Here is a 22820-nt window from a genome sequence, read left to right as displayed (position 1 = left end):
CCAACCCCTGGCAACAAGCCAAAACAACTGTATTTCATAAATCACCTGCTCCTAATATACTCAAACTGGGTATTTTTGTTTGCTTCCTGCGATCTGAGAGAGGAGGTTTTAGTTGAGATCAGGACTCCTTGGTTGGTAAATGAACTGTGGCTTTTGTACTGAGCACTGACTGCCTCTTTGGGGGAGGTCAGAGAGCATTTTCCTAGGGTGTCATATTGCATTTTTAAGCCATGATGGCCTCATGGTGTGCATTCATGACTAATTGGAGGACGCTGCCCTGTCTGAGATGGACGAAGCAGAGCTCTGCACAAGCAGACAGGCCAACTTACTTCACAACATTAACTGCTGTTAAAATGTCACCAAAAAAAGCTGAAGTACATTAATAAACAAACTGTCAAATGGAACAAACTTTTCGGAAATCTTTTGAAAATTTCTTTTCCAGGTGTCACATTTTCGCTCACCGTCTGTAGCTGCAAGAGGTGTGCTGATCGTCTGATTATGTGAACTATTTTTAGCGCGGCGTCAGTTTTGATGGACTCTGGTGATATACATAGAAGGGGATTTCCAAAATAATAATGTCACAAAAATTCGCTGAAGACACTCTGCACTGTTTAGATGCAATGTCAGCAGTACCTGAGAATAAGTGACAGCAAATACCAAACCATACATTTCCAAACTGTGATCTACTCTAAACATTCTGTATCCTGCTGTGGGCTTGACAGTGATTGATGAAGAAAGATGCAACACAGACAGAATATAAGATATTCGCCATAAATATAGCCTATAAAAACCGGCGGCAAATCTTCAGTGTCATGGGCCGCTGAACCACTGTTGTATGTGATCTGTCTGCTACTCCAAATCTCTTCTGTAACATCGATCAGATTTTAATTCACCAACCTACTAAAACAATTCTCCCTTGCCAGTCACTGATTGGGAAATGGCAGGGCAGATTGCTTGCCGGCAGGCAGCTCATTTTCAGGAATGGAAGGCCTAAAATAACACCAGGTAAAGTAAACTTACCTGACCTGACCTGGGTGACTGAATCATTTGAACCATAGTGTGTTTTGCAATGTTTTACAATTAGCCAATACACACAAACTGTGTTATGATGGTTCCTGGTTTCATCATAATCAAATTCACCCAGCAGAATTTCTATTTTTTTTTAAACAGTTTAGAGTTGCACCATCACTGAGTCTGTTCCCACAGGGTCATACTCATGGGGGTGGGATATTGATATGATATGTCTGTGTTGCGTTAAGGCAACATGTTGGTCTACTATTTTATGTTGTTTTCTGTATTGCTGGAACAAAGTCAATGTTTTTGCGTATTTGAGAATTGTCTCGTGGGCTAGATTAAATGGTATATGGCCTAGAGGTTCCCCACCCCTGCCCTACAGGACACACCTACTTACAAGTGTTGGCATGCAACATACACCCAACCTCTGCCCACTCACCACACATCACAAGACATTTGCCACTCACCCCCTTATCAAATGAGTTTTATTCTTGACATTTAGCACAAAAATGGAGGTGAGGCACTACGTGAAGAACCCGCAGCATTGGGGGAAAAGGGCCCACTGCCATAACAGCAGACCACATTAATTGGCCTCATCAAAAGCTGCAGTACCAAAGCCAAGACATTTGCCTCACAGCTCACAACAGCGTCAGATCTCAAGAAGCTGACTGATTTTGTCAGCTTCTTGAGATCCCTACCTTACCTAACCTTATTTTGCACGTTTTGGTCAACAAACACAGTCATAGTTTCTTTTTCCTTTTCAAAAATGCTGATTTCATTTCAGATGTGACCATGATGATCCCCTGACTGCCTTTACCTTTACTTTTTTGAATTTGTCCATTACATTGTGTAATGATCAAAGGAGGAGACGGTAGTTGCAAATCATAACCATATTTATTCTTACATCTATTCTTCACAGTTCAAAGTACAGCCTTTCGCCAGAACAGAGTGTCAGTATTGTACAATTCAGCGAAACTCTTGCTTGCGTTCAGTTACGACTTCCAGTACCAACATTTTTACTGCCGCTGCCAGTACGTAGTTTCGTAGTTTTTACTATGTACATGCATGACAACTACAGTATGGTTAAGGTTAGGGACAGTTTGTGGTTAAGGGAAATATGATGGTTAGTGTGGTTAAGGTTAGGCAACACCCAACCGCTAAACACTTGGTTAAGATTAAAAAAAGATTGTGGCCACCATTAGTTAAGTTCAGTACCCTGTTTCAAAGTCTGACACACCCATCACCACTGACTGCTAGTCAGTGATATTACACTCCAAGCATGCTGGTGTACTGCCTGGCTTTATGGGAAGATGACTAAGGACATCCTATGACAAATATTTCCACAACGTTTTGTTATTCCAGCACGGAGAGACATGTCGTACACGCACCAAGCCTTTTTGGAAATGTTTGTCATGTGGCCTGACACATAAATTCTAAAAAGGCACAGCAGTGCTTTGTTTCCACTCAGCCAACAGCAAACAGAACAGAACAGACCCCATGTGCCAACTGCAGCGGACAGTTTCTACTCCAAGATAATCAAATGCCAAATGTACAAACTGTAACATACACATTGCAGATACAGTCAGTACATACCTTTTAAGGGTTGTCATGTCTAAAACGACATTGTTGCACAAAGGACGGAATTAAAATTTGGTCGTTTAAGTCGTTGCTATGGCGATCTGTCAATCAGGATTATTTAGACAGCCAAACTTGTTTTTGCGTGCCATCTTTGTTTTCGTCTTAGGACTTCCAAATTTCGTTAAGGTTAGTTGTAACATTTTGGTCGCCAGAAACTTTTGCTCAGTGTTTACTAAAAGACACTAAAGATTCGGCTGTCCATTTTTCCAGGTAAGTACATTTTGTTATAAACCTGTTTTTGCCAGTCAAAATTAGCATCTGAATACGTATTGCAGCAACATGAATTACAGATGCATCTTGCTTACCAAGCTCGCGAGTGGTAGCTGATAACTTTGCTCCACCCCCTCCACTCACTTCTAGCTCAAAAACAAAAAAACAAAGAAGCTGATGGCCAAAGTCAAGGTCTCGGAAAAGCAATGGGTGACACCAGGGTAGCTACGTCCACTTCTTTGACACGGCCCATTGCTGCCTTTAAATGGAACTTGTGAGCTTGTTGTTAAAACGTACACGTGGAGGTTAGGCTCACAATTTAACAAGCTGGTGAGCAGGTAACATAATGCAGGAAATGCAAAGGCAAACTGACAGAAGACAGGGATGAGGCAGTTGAGAATATCAGCATTTTCCTCAGAGATATTATAAAGTTATGAGGAAAAACTATACGGGTCTAAATTATACTAATACTATATTAACTCACCATCGACCAACAAATGAACTTCCCTGGATTTTGCCATTTCTGAAAATGTCAACAAGCACGTCACAGTTCGTGAACTCAGAGCTTTCAGAATATTTCCACGTCTGAGGTTGTGAGTGGCACAAGATGATGTCGTTTATCTGAATGATTCTTATGGACACAGTGAACACACGCCCATTTGCTTACAGTCATCCCAGGGCTGTTTCCTTGTCTGAGAAGCACTTAGAGTGTGTCTGAATGTTTTCATTGGAAAGCACTTGCAGCCATCTACCATCACCCATCATTTTGGGAAGGGCATTAGGGGAAGTCTCCTATCGTTGTGCATGATTGTTTTAAGAAGGCCTCATTTGTGCATGTAATCACAGCAGGATATTTCACAGTAAACCACAGTCATCTGTTATTTTTGGCCAGTGAACAGAAAATGCTGTGGTGTAATAGGCAAGATGGCCTGGCCAGATAGTGTTATACTGTACTCACTACAGGGGACTCACAGACTGATTCATAGCTGATTCATCATCTATTGAGACAAGGAAAATATAGTCTAGTCTAATACTATATTTCAAATACAGTATGTGTAGAAAGTGTAGGATTAAGTGATTCTAGCGTCTTTCACATTGTTCTGACAGTATAACTATGCTGCTTATCTGAAGACTATTACTGCAGATCACTGTACTGTTCATCAAGCCTTGTCTCCTAAAAGGTTTTTTATTTACACATTATCACCGTCTGTTATATTCTTCTCATCATAAATAGCAGAATGCCTTACTGTAAACAAAAATATTCAATACAAAAGGGTTCGTATCATGAGAGAAGAACACACATTTTGGTAAACACTTCCTTCATCATGTAAGGCTTCATATGACATCACGATTTATCACACAAAACACGGCTGACACTCAGCATGTGTCTCATCATCACTGTGATGACTGACAGCTGACAGTCGAAATGTAGACTGAAAACAGACTGAAAATGAAATGTAGGTCAAGCTGAAACATTTTCTTTATCTATTTAGGTATGTCAATCTTTCAGGAAACATATTTATGTTGAAATGATATACAAGAAGTGTGTGTCTCTATTCTTATGTCTTCCTTCCAATGTGCAACAACAGATATTGAAATGTGGGTGGAATATTCAAACTTCATTTTTTGGTAGATTTTGACAGCCCTACTGATCACGCACCTGCACCTCCCTGACCAAAAAGCAATACATTGTCTCCATTGGCTCCACCATCTGAGGACAGGCAGCCTCCCTGCACCCTGTCCTGACCAGCAGCATCACAATTTGACATGGGAACCATAATCGTTCAGGCTGAAAGTCCTTACAGAGAATTGTGAAGTGAGCAGAATCCATCACTGGGACCTCTCTCGCTCCTCCATCCATGACATTTACACCAAATGCTGCAAAAACAGACTCTTCGCCATGCCGTCAGACTCCATAACACCCTGCTGCGGCCCTATCTCAACCTAACAAGAATGGAGGAGCTTTTCCTCCGCCACCACACTTCTTTACTCTACACTTGATATTTTCTGTTGTTATACTCTTGTTCGATTGTCCTGCTGTGACGGTCAGAACTCAACGAGACTCAAGGATCACACAAAGGGTCAGCAGGGCAAACAAGGAGCCAGCAAAAAGACTGAGTACAGAAAAAGTAGCAGAGAGCAAAAATCTTAACTCAAAACCAGATGGAACAATAAAACAACAAAGCAACAACGGGAACAATAATGGCTGGAAAGTTAGTCTGCTAGGAGAACAAAACAAGCTGGCAAACTGGAAGTTAACTGCAAGGAGTATTAGTGCCGGGAGCGCTGATTACAAGCAGTCACCAAATAACATAGAAACATACTGGAATGCATGACGGTAAGTCAGTACAAAATAAAACAGGAAATGAAGTCAACTGTCCATGCCAGCTGCACACCTGCACCCTATTTGTATCTGTTCCAGATCTTGTTTTTGTACCTTGTTGCACCTTATGTGGAGTCTGAATGTTTGCTTCACTCCAGCTGAATGTTGTGTCATTCATTATTTTTGTTTGCAGGGATCAGGAGCAACACAATTTCATTACTCTATGCACTCTTTCTTCCCTTTAATGTAACAATCATTATTATCTCAGAAGAAAGGAAAGAAAAGAAAATGAGAGAAGGGAGGGAGACTAACTTAATGAATGTATCATTATGTGAATGTCTCTCTCTCTTTGTGTGTGTGTGGGTGGGTAGGTGTGGGTGTGTTTTACTTGCTGTCATGGTGAACTGATGCTGCACACCCACTCTGCTGAGCTCAGGGACAGCCAACAAGATAAAAACCCTCGTATAGGATGAGACTGCACACAGCCTGACTGAATCTTCTCCAGCTGGCAACACACCTTTTCATGAGGTAAGCAAGCATCACTCTCAGTGCTCTGTATGTCACTGTATATCTGCATGATGTGTTTGTTTAAAGGTAACTTGGTGCCGGAGTGACAAAGAAACTAAATAAGGCTGGGCAGAGCAGAAGAAATGAAACTCTTGTTTTCAGTATATTTTCATTTTTAGTTTCTGAGAGTTAAATAATGTGAGACCTTTAAATCCAATTCATTCAGAAGTGCAAAAATAGAGGCAATAGAGTCTGTCAAATAGTGTCTGTTGGCAGCTGTAACGCAGCATGAAAAATTTTACAGTGGCTTCATCTTTGACCAAACCATATCTGTTGTCACAACCCACAGTGTCGTCATCAATGTAAATGTATGTAAAATTCTACCACTGCTTAGAGCAGAGAACCGACACAGACTGTGTGGGGTAGGTCTGGTTGTTTGCGTTATTGATTACTTACTTCCACAGTGTCTAAGGCAATTACAGCGTGGTTAGTGCTGCACCAATAGATATTTTTATATTTAGAGTGCAATGTGAAAGGGAAATTATCCAACTCTGCAAAGCTTTTTAGCCTCTTTAAGCTCATTGTTTTCTGAAAGCATCTCCCCTCTCGTCAACCCTCTGTCCCTCAGCTGAAGGCAGTTAACTCACTGTTGGGATGCTCCATGTATTTACATTTCCAAACACAGAAATCCAAAGTATAAAAAAGTCTAAATCTTTGTTTCATGATGAGGGACCACCCCTCCTCTGTCCTGGACTGCGGACAATAGTTTTACAAAAGCCGATGCGCAGCTTAATGGGGCAGAGTTTTGAAGCGACCTGGTCTTTGTATCGTTGTTGTCTTTAACGGAAGTTTGGGTGGAGCACATAATTCAATATGACCAAAAATTACAACCTTTGCAAGCTGCAGAACTGGGTTTAGTTCATGTGTGGCTTAGAATATTCCTGGCACTGTCACCCACACCAGTCTAATGCTCTCACTGCAAGGCAAATTACTATGTACATGCAAATTTTTAATTCTTCATAGGGACTAGGGAGGTTGCTGGTTTGAGCTTCTTAAAAGTGAGGATTTGCTGCTTCTCTTTGTTTTATGTCATTGTGAACTGAATATCTTGGTTGAACAAAGGCTAAATGATGAAGTGATCACATGGAAAAAGAAGTGAGGTAAAAAAAAAGATCAATCTGTGATTAAAGTAATCCTTTGCTTAAATCAGATACTACAAATGCTGGTGTTGCTGCCTTAACTATTTTAAAATTCACATTTTCTAAGTGGTCAGCGTCTTTTGCTCTGCTACGCTGCGCCTCACATCTCCAGTCATTGCTGTGAAGGCTGCAGTCATTTGCAGCTCGTAAAGCATTCACCAAGCAACACCTCTCAGCCCTGCAGCGTCCTGTACGCTGAATCTTCCTGGAGAGCAATATACTGTAGTTTTGATTGAATTGTTACTTGGCTGAAGCCAGCATTTACAGTAGATTCCAAATATTAAATCTGATCCGCTCCATTCACACTATAAAAATCATTCGGTATGAGTTGGCTGACTTTGTCTTTCACAGTTCTCCAGACAGATACTAACACAGCATGTTGACTAAAAATGCAAATACCAACTAGACTTCGTCAGTCACCATGTAAAAAAAAGGGGAAGTCAATCTGATCTAGAACCATAAGGTGTAGCCTTTATTCATTATAACTGAGACATAGGTTCAAGTGCAGCCAGTCGCATGTCATCTCTATATCTCTGAATCTCCTGCCAATTTCCACACGAAGATGCATGTGCAATCATGCAAGCGAATACAAGTACAAAGCACCTACGAATCTAACTCATATCTCATATCCTGTCCACCAACACGGCAGCTCAATATTTCTTCTAACATGATTCAATCAATGTGGTTTTTAGTAAGAATTTCTTACAAGATGCATTTTGAAACTGTCATGATGTTATCACTGCGTTGAAGTGGTGGGGAGGACACTCAGAGGCAGTTTCAGCATGCAGACTAGAGGCTGAAGCTTCCTGCAGGACTGACACTGCATGAATAACACAATTTACACAGTATGCAACACGTGCCATGTGAATTATGAAACAATGTGGTTTTAACTTTGAATGCACTCTGTCTCTTTCAGCAAATGGATTCTTGCCAACTTCTCTCCCTCGTCTTCATGCTGATATCTACATCTGAATGTTCAGGTAGGATATACATTATGAAGGAAAAAATACAAGGACAAGAGCGGTCCATTGAGGAATCAATTTATGTTGGTCTAATCGTGCAAGAAGTCGATCCCCATCGACCCACACATGCACTATATCCACTCATAGTGCTCAAGCTGCTGCCACATATTAAATAGATAGCCACCACTGATATATATATTGTAAATGGAGGATAGTGGCATGATTATACTGCATGCATAAAGAGAGTGTTTTACAGAAGTCGCCATATTTGGAAGTTTGAATGATGTTTGCTAATAATTACAGAGGAAATTACTTAAATATAACAATAACTGCAGCCTCTCTCTACCTGCACATTTACATATCAGGACTAAGATTTTTCACTTTAAAAATCATCACTTTCAGAGACAGCGGAGCCCCAATGTGAAGACTTTGACGTGGAGTCATTCAACCTTCTTGAAGGTGAAGCATTTTATTTTGTGCCTTATGTTCTGCCCGATGGCAACCTGCCTGATGAACAGATCACATGGTACAAAAATCACAGTATCTCCCAAACGAAGCCCATCTCACCTGATAAGAACAAGAGGGTACATTACCACGGTGGTGTGCTCCTTTTCTTAAACCTCCAGACTGAGGACTCTGGTTTATACACTGCGCGGTAAGAATACAAAACTAACATTTTGGCAACTTTAAAAACTAGCTTGTCTTATTTCTATCATGAAAATCTTTTTCTAAAGCACACTCTTTCCACTGAGATGATCTGCTGGTACGGTCCCTGATCTGAATCATAGAGACCTATTAATTCTTTTGTAGGCATGAAACACCGTCAGGAAAGTGCTACAATTATTTTTTAAAAGTTGCCGTCTACAAAAACAAAACGGACGCCGCGCTGCTCTACGGACAAATCAAAAACTCTGACCAGAACAAAAAGGTCCCGTGTCCAGATCCTGTCCGCTACACATGTGAAGTGCTGAAAGGAACATTGACCTGGAAGAAGGTATGGCCGCCAGTCTCCAGTGACAGATGGTGTGAATGGCACTGACGAACAATGATGGTTGTCAAGTTCTAAACTGTAAACCTGGTTGTGTGATTATTTGAAATCAAATCAAATTTTAGTTTTTGGTAAACTGATTATGTTACCTTAAGACAGCTGTAGAGACTTAACAGTTATCAATCAGCACATTAGCTGGAGAATACACCATGGTTTGGTGGCTCGGTCAGCAAAGATGCTGACGTAAGATAAAGCCACTTAAAGTGTTTCACTGCGATCAGCAAGCAAAACCATGTAACTATCTTTCTGCATGGTTATACGTTACAGGTAGACATAGTTTTCAACCAATACTGAGAGTAAACTTTCCAATGATAAGCGGATAAAGTTTTATGAACTGAACACGAAGGGTTTTTGGAAAATATAGTTTTTAAACTTATAAACTTAGCATGTTACGTGTGTGTAAAGTTAGCTTGACATGAAAGTGAGGAACACTACTGCCAAAGCCTGAAGACAGTACATAAAATGTTATTTTCCAAAATGCCCCCTTTTTTTTATTGTATAATGAGATGATTAGAGCATGTGGTTATTCAAATGATAAAGTGCATTTAGACTGTCTTAAACTCCATTCATATGACTGACTTGATTCCTTTTTCATTTTCCTCCTCAAATTGTCTTGCCCCTCCTCACATTTGTGGCCAATGCTGCTGCGGCTGCAGGACTTCAAACTCCTTCAAGGTCAACACAAGGCTGACCTGTGGGTTTCTAATGCTACCGAAGCTATCGAGGGCATCTACACTTGCACTTGCACCTGGACATACAATGACAAGCAGTACAAGTCGTCAGGTTCCAGGAGGCTAAAAGATAAAGGTGAGAGAGCGTTTTCAGGTTTTTGTAAGCCTTTAGTTGGAGTAGTGGGAATCAAAGAGTAGGCTACAGGAGCTCAGCTTGTTAGTCAGCTTACCTGCTAACTGATGGCGTATAAACCAAAATCATCCACGTGTTTGCTGGTGGATGCAATAAAATTTGATCTGATACAGTAGCTAAAGCCACAGTTTAAGGGTGGGAGGACTTCTTCAGTATCCAGTTGAAGTTAGCAAGATCACAGCAGCCTTCTCATTACCAAAAGAATAAAAGCCTCACTGCCATACCCTCCTATAGCTGTATGTATTGAAAACGTCACTGTACAATGGGGGTCATATTGTTTTTTTAACACCTGTTTTCTATTGACAACTGGATGAGTATGAAATTTGATGGCAGCTCATAATGTGCTGAACAGCAGTCAACAGCTGGGCTGCGAGATGGGCTATTGATGTTTAAAATGAGTGATGGCAGGCAGGCTAGGAGCAACAAAAGGTTGTCATGTAATCATCTTGTAATCAGATGCACCTGCAAAGCATCTGTTTCTTGATCTAAATGAGCTTCACGTGTGTATTCATGCTGGTAACACATGCAGATTGTGAGTTTAAACAAACTGACTAACTAAGCCCTGCCGAGGAACAGATGCTCCGCTTCTGATTGTGGGTGTTATACAGAGCCTTGACACCACATACAGGGAATGATGTCAGGAAATGTACTTAAAATACAGGCTCCACTTATCCCATGCGAGTATGAAACACAGACGTCTAATAGTAGTCCTGTGTGAATAGCACTAATGACTATATTAATGTGGGAGGGATGGAATCATGTTTCTGTCAAAGTGCAGGTGTCGAACACTTCTCAGGTGACCAGACCCCAACAAACCAAATGTGGGACAAAGAGTATATTTGTTTGGGATAATGTGGGACATGATACCAATGCTGAGGGATAGTCTAAAATGTCCGATTCAAAAAAGAAACAGTTCTGTTCTGCCCCTTTGCTCATACGGCTCTATGCTTTACCCTTCGGTTGATTCATCTTATAGTTTCTCCAACAATAGATGTGAAGACATGACATGACTGTACCCCCCAAACACTTTAATATTAAAGTTATTCACGCTTTTCTGGTAGAACCATATACTGAACCACTGAAGTGGAACCATATGACAAAAGCACTTCCAGCACCATGGAAAGCACCTGGCTGAAACACAGAAACACAAGAACAGCACCAGCCTAGTATTAAAATCCAGCATCACACTGGAGGCCCAAAATATTCTATGCCATATTCTAAAAAATGTTCATCTAGCTTTACGTGTTTTTCTTGACTTTATACCTTTTTTTGAACGCGCAGCTTCCAATAAGGCCCTCTTCCTTTAGCGCTTAGGTGTAGAAATCCTTACAACAGCTCCAGTTCCTAGTCAGTCCATTGAGTGCCGCCATGAGGAAAAACACTCCCTCTGCAGAAGCATTAGTATGGGGGATACTGGAGAGAAAGGATGCACGGATTCATGTATGATCATCAACACAAAGGATATGCTGACTAATTCATTCAATCAACATCTGGAAACAGTGAGCATCCCACAAATACTGATTAAACTTCTAACCCTAACCTGTGTTAGGGAAATGAAACTCAAACAAACAAAAATGGTCTGTAGCAATTTACACTGCTTCAGTTATCTTTGGCACTGTGCTCAAGAGATTATGTTACTGACTGTTATCTATTGCATTTAAAATTCCTGGGCATTTGCAACAGTGAGGCCCTCATCTCTGAGACCTTGAACAGGACCCCGCCGGCCAAGAAAGCACACAATGGCTGGAGACCAAGGATACTGAGACAGCCATGGGCATTGTGGAGGAGGTCCTCCCATCTCTGCAGAACGTCTACCATCAGAGAACCTACAAAAGGGCTCATATAATCACAAAAGAGCTGACAATTCCCTAACATAGACAGTGTGAAGTGTATTATCAACTGGTGGAGACATTTTTTTTTTTTTTTTGCCCAGGTAGTGAGTCTGGTGACCGGCTCCTCACACTGTCCCTACCTCCCCAACACCCCACCCTCACCTATCTAAACACATATATACATAAACACCCCTGGAGCGACCAGTTTACTACTTTCAGTGTATTGTATTCCATACCTAAATGTACTGTACAAACTCTTGCTACTGTTGCATATCTGTGGGTTCTAACTTTGTTTTAACTAATTTGGCTTGTGTAGCTGGTAATCAAAGACACTAAAAAAATGTATTGTAGAGTGTGTTTCTGTGCATAGAAAAATAAAGCTTTGTATCTTGAGTCTTTGCACTTTTTGCTTTGACACCTTCCCCTCTGCAGACCACTTTTCTGCAAAGCATTTACTGTCAATCAACTCAACTGAAATGTTGATTTAAAGGCCTAGATGTAGAACTTCAGTTCAGATTTGTAGTCACTGACTATGTAGCTTGTTTAGCTTTTTCCTAAGCTAAGCAGGCACATGGCCTTATCAGAAGCGCTCAGGCACAAGACTCTGGACTCAAATGCACGACTCTTAACACCAAGGAAGGGAAAAAGGCTCACAGCCGTATTTAATTACACAAAGCTCTCAAAAATACAAATGATAAAACAAAAGACGCTAGGATGATCAAAGTACAAACAAAAGACTCCCAAAAATGCAATGAACAAAAGGTACCAAGGATAATTTCTCAGATCTCAAAAAACTCAGAAGCAAAAACTTACAAGGCAAGGTAGCATGCTGGACTGACAGGGATTACAAGGGTCACAAGACATCTGGCAAAGGGAGGTGCGGACTATGTATACATGAGGCAACAAAGAACAGGTGGAAACAATCAGGGCGGGGCAGACAATCAGGCAGGCGGGAAACACACCAGGAAGTCAAGGGTCTGAAATGAGAGGAGAGTTAAGTTTCACAATAAAGCAGGAAGTGCATAACAAGACATGACGCCAGTGAACAAAACACATGAACAGACACGCCGAGACATGACAGTACCCCCCCCAGGTCCGTATCCTTCCCAATCAACCAGATATTGGAAACCCCGATCTCGTCTGCGTGTAGCAAGGAGTTTCTTGACTGTGTTGACTGGACCTCCATCGGGACCTCCATTGGGACCAAGGGAGCTTTCCTGAGCTGGTTTCAGTTTGGACACGTGGAATGTGGGATGGACTTTCATGGACCTGCGAAATTTTAGACGTACAGACACGGGGTTAATGATATTAGATATGGGAAATGGTCCCACAAACCTAGGGTGGCAGTTCACGTGAGTGAACATGGAGTGGGAGATCCCGCATTGACAGGGTGCTGCCCTGCAGTGACGGTCAGCAGCTGCCTTCACCCGTGCCTGGTTGTGGAGCAACATGTTCCGTGCTGTCCACGTGCGTCGACACCATCTTGCCAGGGCATGGGCAGAAGGAATGGCTACTTCCTGCTCATTCATTTCAAACAGTGGAGGTTGGTGACCATAAACACATTGTGTCAAACCGGTGGCTGTAGTAGGGAGGGTGTTGTGCGCATATTCCACCCGTGTCAAGTGCTCACTTCAGGAAGTTTTGTTTTGTGATATCAGGCAGCGAAGGCAGGTCTCAAGTTTCTGATTCAACCGTACAGTTAGACTGGTAACCTGATGTCAGGCTCACCGTGGCCCCTATATTGTGACAAAATTCTTTCCAGAAATGTGAAACAAACTGGACCTCGGTCGGAGACAATGTCTTTTGGGATGCCGTGTATATGAAATACTTTTTTTGTCATGACCTCCGCTGTCTCTTTGGCTGATGGTAGTTTGGGCAAGGCAACAAAATATGTCATCTTAGAAAACCTGTCTACAATTGTCAAGATTATGTTGCTACCTCATGAGGTGGGTAGTCCACTTAGGTGTGAGTCCAAGGTCTTTGGGGAATGTCTAGGGGGTGTAACAGTCTGGTAGGGTGATGCCGAGACGCCTTGTTCCTAGAACAAATCTCACATGCATGGGCCAGTTTGCTACCGCTCCCACCTTCTCTGGGTCCATCTGAATTTTGTTCTCGGATATGATATACCTCAGGAATGAAACTGTCTATGAATGAAACTCACACTTCTCCGCATTGACATCCAAGTGGTGTTTCAACAGACGAGTCAAGACTTGGTGAACATGGTTTTGGTGGGAGTCTAAGTCTGGGGAGAAAATCAAGATATCATCAAGATATACAAAAACAAAGTCATTTACAAACTCCCTCAGTACATCATTCACGTATCCTTGAAAAACTGCTGGAGCATTAGTCAGACCTAATGTCTGAGTACCAATGGGTATTAAACCCCGTTTTCGACTCATCGTCCTGTCGGATGCGGACCAAATGGTAGGCGTTTCTGAGGTCTGACTTAGTGAACCAGCGAACCTGCCAAATGACATGAGTCAGGCCAAGTCAGGGTACCTGTCCATCTTTGCGCCTAGGAGGTTCAGGTTCTTTAACCTTCACACTGCGGACAGATTCAAAAGGACAGTTTGTTATGCTCTCCCTTACCCACCCCAGGATCTTCCCCCGTCTCCCCCAGTTTATATGTGGGTTATTCTTTCTAAGGCAGGGATAACCTACTTAAGTGGAAGTGGAAATTCAGAGTCTCTTGGTGGTTCGTCTCCATTATCATTTCACATGGCTCGGTACAATGGGTGACTTGGAAAATGAAACGCCAATTAAGAGTGCTGGCATTTAGAAAGCTTCTTAACCTGTAAGAGTCTATCAGTGCCTCTAGTTCCACCAAATTATTATTTAAGCTTATAGTTACCCTAGATAAGGTGCGAGGAGGATTCTGCTCAACTGGCATTCGGCTCACCAACACCCTCCTCTTGCTTGGTGAGCCCCCTCTTTTACCTGGCAGTCCACTAGTTGGTGACCCTGCTCTGCGCAGTAGAAGCAAGCCTTCTCCCTTACGTGAGACGGCTTTCCTCAGGGGTTAGCTATCTGCATGGGTTCCTCTTTACCGGAAGGTGGCGGTGTAGGAGTGTGGAGATGGTAGGGTTGTGGCGGAGGATTCTGGCACTCTGTGTCCCTCGGGGTCCTTCTCCAATTCCCTTCCTGACAAGCCCCCCTCTCCAGCGGTCTCTCTCCCTCTTGCATAGCTGAGAGTTGATCTTGATGGCCGTTGTGATGATGGTTTCCAGGTCTGAGGGCAGGTCCAGGGGAGCCAGTTGATCCTTCGTTGGACGAAAGCATCATTCAATGCAGGCCCATTCCAACCACTATCTGCCGCTAACCTGCAAAAATCAATGGCGTAGTCTACCACTTGGTCGCAGCAACACCCGGGAGGCTTCATGAGCTGGGGACTTATGGTCAAAAATGTTAGATAAAGTCTTTGAGAAAACCTTAGCGTCTTGGCAAATTAAAGATTCTTGTGACCATTCGGCTGTGGCCCACGGCGCTGCCCTTCCTGAGAGGTGAGCTGCAGCAGGATAATGTTTGAAGTGAAAGTCGCACTGCACCAAGAATGATCTGCAGTCTCCAGAATCACTCAAGTATCTGGAGCGAGGCGTGGAGGTGCAGGAGCCGGAATGGTGAGGTGAGGAACAGCGGTGGCTTGCTCGACCGGAAAATCTGTGGCGTTGGGCTGAATGGGATTAGTCATGTTCATGCGCTGGAACTGTTCGGTGAGTAGATGAACTTGAGTCAATACCATTCTCTGGAGTCCCCCCCCCCCAGGGCTGAGACATGACAGGTCTTTATCACTTCATACCTCCGGTTCCCAGCTGAGTCTGCACACACCGAGTTACAGAGACTCTATAGTCAGATCTGATTCTTTATTTAAGATCCCACATACTGGACCCCTCTATCACTCAACACCACTGATGTGTTAATGTTACGTTCTGTTAGGACGACTTGAGTTACAGAAATGCACAAAAGTTGGGACATTTCTTTTGTGTAACTGGTAAAAAGAATTAATTACTGGTTATGGTTAGAACACAGAATGTGATTGTAAAAAAGCATTCATTGCTGTGTTTCATTTGTGCTTGCAGAGCAAATTGCCCACCGTAAACCAGAAATTATCTCTCCGACCGACAAGGAGCTGTTTGCTGATGAAGGTAGGAGAAATTATAATATATGCTCTAAAATAATAACAGCACAGTGTTGCTATAGCACTGCAAATACAACAATTCCTTTATCAACTCAACCACTCACACCTTCATGATTAGTTTCTCAGTGTTGATTTTCAGTGAGATATCTGTGAATTTTTATAATTTTGCTGTATTTTTGTTGAACCTTAGAATAAAATGAGATTTGAAAAACTAGATGAAATTGAATAATTTACAATAGAATACAACAGAATAGACCAGAAACACAGTTTGAAAGTGGCAAAATTGAGATCATCAGGAAGTCGGTTCCATCTGTATACAGCATAGTAACTAAAAGCAGCTTCACCCTGTTCTGACTGGAGGTGGAGGTGTTTCTACTAGATCTACTGCCTGTGATTAGCATTAGAAACTAGCAGTAGCACTTTAAAATCTATTCTGTAAGTAACTGAAAGCCTTGAGAACAGGGGTGAACTGAATTTTTTGAAGACGTGGCAAGAGAACATTATAACATCCACCCTGCTGGAAATTAAGCCATGAATGAGTTTGTCTAAATCTTGTGTGGACATTTGTTTGAGATGATAACATGCTGATTTAGTTATTGCCTGGATGTGGCTGCTGAAGCTCTGATCTGTCATCATAGCGCCGGAATCAAGATGAGTGACAACTGTCATTCTTTCCTCCTTATTGCCTAACACTATGAATTTTGTCTCTTCTTTCAAATGTAATGGCATGAAGCTGTTTACTTGCTGCTTGTTATTTTGAGGGACCAAACTGTGATGAAACTTTGTCATTGACTACACCTAGTGGAAGCCTCAGGGTCATGGTCAGGCTAAGGGGTCGTCTTCAGGCCAGCTCAGGATCCAGGTGAAGGAGGGGTCTGTTTTGCTCTGCAGCAGTTGGGTTGTTTCAGGAAACTGCCACCCTTCGCATAGGGAGAGAAGCCCCTTTGCTGAGGCGACCAAGGGCATAGGTTAGGGGAGTATGGAGAGCCAATCAATTGATCGCACATATTCTGCTTGATACCTGCTCATTGGAGCAAGCAGCCACCATCGCTCTGATTGAAGTATTTCAGTTTAACAAAGCTCCTGTCAGCTGTAGCAGAGCTCTGTTTTCATTTACTCAGACTTCAAAGCATGAGAAACAGTGCTTCCTGACGTTACTGTGGATTCACTCCTGATAACATTTTTACGTTATCACAGCTTTTTAATTCAGTGGCTTCAAAGCCGTTCTCTCCATCCATAGCAGGACAAAGGAAAATAAATGAAGAATTGCTGCAGGGCTTCAATGAGTTGCTCTGAAACCCCTGTGAGAGTTAATTGTCTCTTCTGAAATATGTCTTGTTCTTTCTGTCAGGCGTTGAGATCAAGCTGAGCTGCTCAGTTTTCTGTGGGACTAATGTGGCACGTGACTGTAATGCTAGCTGGCATGTTCATGGAATCCCTTTCAACAACAAAGATGGATACACTCTAACCAGCCAAATGTAAGCCTGATCAAAACCAGAACTGCACTAATTCCAAACAAGTCACACAACATACCGATGCAATGTGTGGATGCAACAGTGTTGAAAGATTCAGCTGAAGAATAAACCAGACTAAATCTGCAGCCCCACCAGCAGCTCTGTAGTCACTGCATGAATGTTTAGCATCTCAGTTTAGCACATTAGCGTGCATTTACTAATTATTAGCACAAAACACTAAACACAAAGTAGCCTTTGAACCAAAGCATTGGACAAACAAAAATGTTAAACCAGAATATGGAACTTGAAAAAGTTGATGGAAACGACATAATTCGGAAAAAAAAAAAAAAAATCGCTAAATTTTTTTACACTGACTTGAAGTAGTTTTTGCCTTTTTTGAAAAAGTGCTAATGCACTAAATGAGAGATGGAAACAACTTTGCTGAATAGGTTCTGACTCTGCGAGCAAAACTCACGTGACCGATCAGCTGTTTCCGCTACAAACTCCAAAGAAGAGGAAGACGAAGAAGAAGAAGAAGAAGAAGAAGAGGAAGAAGAAGAAGTATTAGAATAAATGGACAAGATCTATCTATCAATAGATGGAAATACCGCACATATCTGTGCCACATCCATTGAGTAGTTTCAGCTGGTTGGTGTCACTGGCTGGTCAGTATGATGCCTTGCCTAGCAACCATAACTGTCTGTACCAAATATTCTACCAATCCTTTTGGCAAATTTAGATATTTTAGATTTTTAGATATAACATGGATAATTGGGAAAACTGAACCTCTTTAGGACACTAAGGAATGACATTAAGGTTCATTCTCAGCAGACCATGAATGTCAAAATTCACTGGCAAGTCATCCAACATTTCCTGAGGTATTCCAGTCTGGACCACTGAAGGTGCTATCCTTGGAGCTGCTGACGTGGCTAGATTTTGTGCATTTCCTTGCCCTGGTGGGTGCTGCAGTGATTCACTTCACTCTCTGTAATTAAGGCATAATGATAACTGCCTCCCTGTCTTTAATTTCCCAAACTCTGTCCTTTGTTAGAACCGTCGATAACCCGTCCAAGAACACCATCGCCACTGCAGTCCTGACCATTGAGAGAGTGTCTGCTGAAGATTTCCAGACTGAGTTTAAATGCATCGGCGTGGGCTTTTACACTGTGGTGTCTGACACTTACACTCTTAAGCGGAGAGGTCAGTGGCAGGGTCATCAATTGGCTGACAATGTATCAGTCTCTGGCTGCACAGGCAATATGTAATTCATTCATAATTCACTGTTTGTTTTAATATTTTCTTTGATTTTAAATATCTTTAATTTTGTGTTTGTTTTTCAGAGTCAATAATTCCACTTGTCACTGGAAGAGTGTGTGTGTTGTTCTTGTTTATATTTTCCGCCATGCTGGTCAAGTGCTTCGCTATTGACCTCGCTCTCTTCTTCAGACACTGCTGCCCACTAAGAAGTCACAATAAAGGTAAAGAAGATAAGAATAAGGATAACGATTTAGTCAAAGACGGGGTTTCTATCTGGACATATCACCTTTGGCTGTCCTGTCAGCGTTGGAGTTGGTTGCATATTACTGTGATGGTTCCTCACATGAGACAGACACACACTTCTCTTGGCCTGTTTTAAGTGAGAGTGTGAGACTTCTTAGAGTCACATAACCTCCGTGATCTGCCAAGTGAAATGTACTTTGTCCAGCTGCATCCTGGTTATTTCAGTTTGCACATCCAGGCTTTCTTACAGAGCAAGTAAAACAACTAGACAGGGATCATGGGAGTCAGAGAGGTTGTTTACGTATAACCCAAACCTTTAGACAATGAGACAAGTGTCTTGCATGTGTCGGCCTCTCTGACGCGTCCGTGTTCATGAACTCCAAGAATTTGCTTGTGTTTCCCAGATTCGAGGATGTACGATGCCTACGTGGTCTATCAAATGCAGGGCGTGGACAAGATGACTGAGGACTCGCTTTGCCAGTTTGTCACAACGATCTTGCCCTCCGTCCTTGAGGAAAAGTGTGGATATCGACTCTTCATCCATGGGAGGGATGACATACCTGGTGAAGGTCAGAATTAGATGTTTTGGTGTTGTATATGTTGTTTTGGACACACAAGTACACACACACACACACACACACACACACTCACACACACCACTCTCATTCATCCTCTCCGCTGTCTGTGCTGTACATAATTACAGATACCAGTCTAGGACATGTGGTGCTCCTGTAGTGCCTACAGTATATGACAGTGGGATAGTGGGTCAAGGTCTGTCTGTGGTTTACTGATGCAACATTTCTGTTTGTATAAAGTAAAGGAGAGGACCATATCTACACCAAAAGCTCACTTAATCATATCAGCAGGTGGCCTGATTGAACCGTAGCTTCTTTTTTCATGTAGGAGCCAGTGCAATTCATAAAAATGTTGCAGCCACCAGTGATAGAGGAACTATTCAAATCCTTTATTAAAGGAAAGGTACTAAGACTACAGTGCATTGATTGCATTGTACCATTGTGCTCATATAGAAGTGCTTTGATTATTTATGATAGAATTAACTTGAGTATTGCTTTAATTATTAAATTTCTCAAAACACAGTTTTTCTAACATGATAAAAAATAACATAAAAATCTGTGTTTAGGTGTCTGGTGCTAGTAATTGTATTAACATACCAAATTTAAGAGCAATAACAAGGTCCAATCTTTAGCAACTGCCGAATTTTAGGATTTTGGATCATGAATTGTGCCTTAAATCCATGATAACAAGATTTAGAGCATTAATATGTATGAATTCTGCCAATGCTCCACTGGTTTATAATTTCAGTATGTTTAGGTGGAGGAAACAAGTGGTGCACTATTTTAACACGCTTGTATAGTCTTCTATTATTTCTATTTCATGTTGCTTTATATTTGAACATACTTATCCTGTAACAGCATAAAACTTCTCTGTGTATTTTAGCCACATTTCATGTATATTAGCCAGTGACTGGAATCATTTTTTGTAAAACCATCTGGTGAAGCTAGATATGATGTAGAAAATGATCAAACATTTAAATGAATGATGTGCAGATACTAAGTTTCCTCAGATCACGTGTGTAATGACTGAAGGGAGGAAGCAGGTGTCTGTAAAGTAGCTCAACAATTCTCTGCTCCCCCTGCTGGAGCCCTCTGGTAACTACCACCAATCTGACCACTGCTGCTGTTGACTTGCTGATAATTCATCTTATTCCATCCATCACATGTACAGGTAGTTGTTTGACAGCAAAAATTTTTGAGCCTAAAGAAATCCAGCTGGGAATCCAGCATGAGGGTCGTTATATAATATAGAATGAAATATGAATTATTACACCTTGCAGTCCTGTGTATCCAAAAGCATCCACCAAATATAACTGCTTCAGACTCAAACCTGAAAAAAAAAATTTTGTTAATAGTTAATAAAATACGGTGGATGAGCAAGCTTTTAAATGTAATGTGTGGATCGGTGCGTTGCAGGATATTGTGAGAAGTGGCTGTTTAGATCCAGATCAAGGAACTCCTTCCCACACGGGGTCACATTTGTCAGTGCAGTCCCCCTACTGTTGAGTTCAGTAGTAGTTTCGGAATTAACAAACCAAATTGTTTTGAGACGCAACACTGTCATAGAAATGACGCCATTGTATTCTCTTTTCTGCTTTCCTCATCACTCTCACACACTCTCTTTGCATGTCCTTCGTTTTCTCCCCTTTCTTGCTTCAGTTGGTGGTTTTAGTATTGATTTACAGGACTCTAACAGCCATCACAAACATATGCTCTTTCTTTTTTGTTTTGTGTGACCCCACAGACCGTCTGGAGCTGGTGGAGGACCGCATGAAGCAGAGCAGGAGGCTGATGGTCATCCTCCCCCCGGGTTCAGGATCAGGGCCTGAGATCACAGACCAGCGTCCTTCCTCACCCCAAAACCCGATTGGAGGCTTTGACTGGCAGGTAGGAGTTTTAAAAATCTGGAGATAAAAATTACGGTTGTATTTTTAGAAACCATGGCTGTTGCTGGCTCTGATACTTGATGTTATTCAGCCAAAGAATTATTTGATGATTAAACCCTCTGAAGTTTTACTGAACATCCAATGTGTTCAATAAAGGAAAAAAAAAAGTGTTATTGATCATTTTCCAGGTGGGGCTCCACCACGCTCTGCTCCTGAGGGAAATCAGTGTGATTGTGATACAGCTCGGGGACACCGGACCCGATGGATACGCACGCCTTCCGCCTGGCTTGAGGCACCTGATTCGCAAGCGTGCCCCCATAAGGTGGCGAGAGGGTTCACGGGGTGCTGTGGCCTGGAACTCACGCTTCTGGAAGAGAGTGCGATACCTGATGCCTGCCACACCTGCCAAAAAATGTCCACAGCTTGCTATTATTTGAAGCCCATATCTACTTTGCTCCGGCCTTCCTGAAGTGAAAGATGCGTAGCACATGCAAATACCTCCATAAAACACCTGTCATTGAAGACGCCCCCCAGATATTTGCACTGACTGCCACGTGACCAGCCTCAGGCTCATTTTGGTGAAAATGTTTTGGAGTGGTGGTTACATTTTTGCATTCAGATGTTTAAATGTTTATATTTTATTTATACATATTACACTGTTATCCCATCAGAATTTTATTCCTGGGGGAGCAGCTTCGTGTTGGGAAATTTCATCAATGGAAAAAAACAATTATTGAACAGTTAACTGAATAAAAAGTTTGAAAATTATAATTGTAAATAAAAACACTTTAGTTTTAGTATCTTTAAAAATCTGACCACAGTGGAAAAGAAACACTGTTAATTAGCTGATTTCTCTTATTATTTTCTCTTGTGCTTTTATTTTTCAGCATGTGTCTGGAGCCTTTTGGATTGTAACAAGGCTACAATGAAGTGAAAACTAGTATGTTTAGCTGTTGTAAAGGTTCTTGACAATCAGTAGGTCGGCCTATACACAGTCTTAGCTGTCCAGGGTGCTGATCCCAGCACCTGCAGAGGTGGGTCAGGTAGGCCGGTCACAGGCTGGATCTCCACTGTTAGCAATGAAGGGATGCACAGCACAATAAAGTACTACTGAGAGACCAGAGATAAAAGTCCCCAAAGACAGGAAAAGATGTACTGATACAAAATAAACCAATGTGATTATTTTTAGACTCTTAGAGTAGCTGTCTTTGGTATTTATCTGTTTTAAAGATCTGACAAACCAACATCAGAATTAGTTTTACTTTATATGTCTGCTTTTTAATTAAAAAAAATATCACAGCGAGTAGAGAACTTGCTCATGATTTCGTGTGTGTTGTCTACTATTATCCTTATACACTGCTGTATTAAGTGTTAAATAAATACTGCAGTTTTCATTTAGCTGACAAGCACAGTCATATTCAACCAGGAATGGAGTGATGCAATACAGAAACCTTTCCTTCTGTGCACTGCTGCATTTACAGTTGTTACTAACATCTATCAACATTACCACAGCAGAGGAAGGCAGGTAGCTGCTTCTTTTCCCCGCCCGCATCACCCAACTGCTGTTTTCTCATGTAGGATTGACCGTTTGGGGATATTCTTGACGTACTGTTCCCCGTCTGTTGAATGTAACTGTAGTTACAGCGTTTGTCCTGTAGAGGGAGACAAGCTTT

At 41.9% G+C, this 22820-nt stretch overlaps 1 protein-coding gene across 1 annotated transcript; it reads left to right on the top strand.

The window, feature by feature from the left end:
- The first annotated feature begins 5556 nt into the window (after positions 1-5556).
- il1rl1 (interleukin 1 receptor-like 1) lies at positions 5557-22450 on the top strand. Its single transcript, XM_041950654.1, has 12 exons — positions 5557-5713; positions 7808-7871; positions 8256-8508; positions 8664-8847; positions 9558-9708; positions 15674-15739; positions 17084-17210; positions 18238-18386; positions 18527-18664; positions 19091-19255; positions 21006-21148; positions 21336-22450. Exons 2-12 carry the CDS (start codon positions 7811-7813, stop codon positions 21582-21584), a joined length of 1686 nt encoding a protein of 561 aa, XP_041806588.1. The 5' UTR covers positions 5557-5713; positions 7808-7810; the 3' UTR covers positions 21585-22450.
- The last annotated feature ends 370 nt before the right edge of the window (positions 22451-22820 follow it).

The sequence above is a fragment of the Chelmon rostratus genome, chromosome 13 (genome assembly GCF_017976325.1).
Source record: "Chelmon rostratus isolate fCheRos1 chromosome 13, fCheRos1.pri, whole genome shotgun sequence".
Lineage (NCBI taxonomy): Eukaryota > Metazoa > Chordata > Actinopteri > Chaetodontiformes > Chaetodontidae > Chelmon > Chelmon rostratus.
The sequence above is the reverse complement of the archived record's forward strand: the minus strand, read 5'-3'. Positions and strand labels throughout refer to the sequence as shown.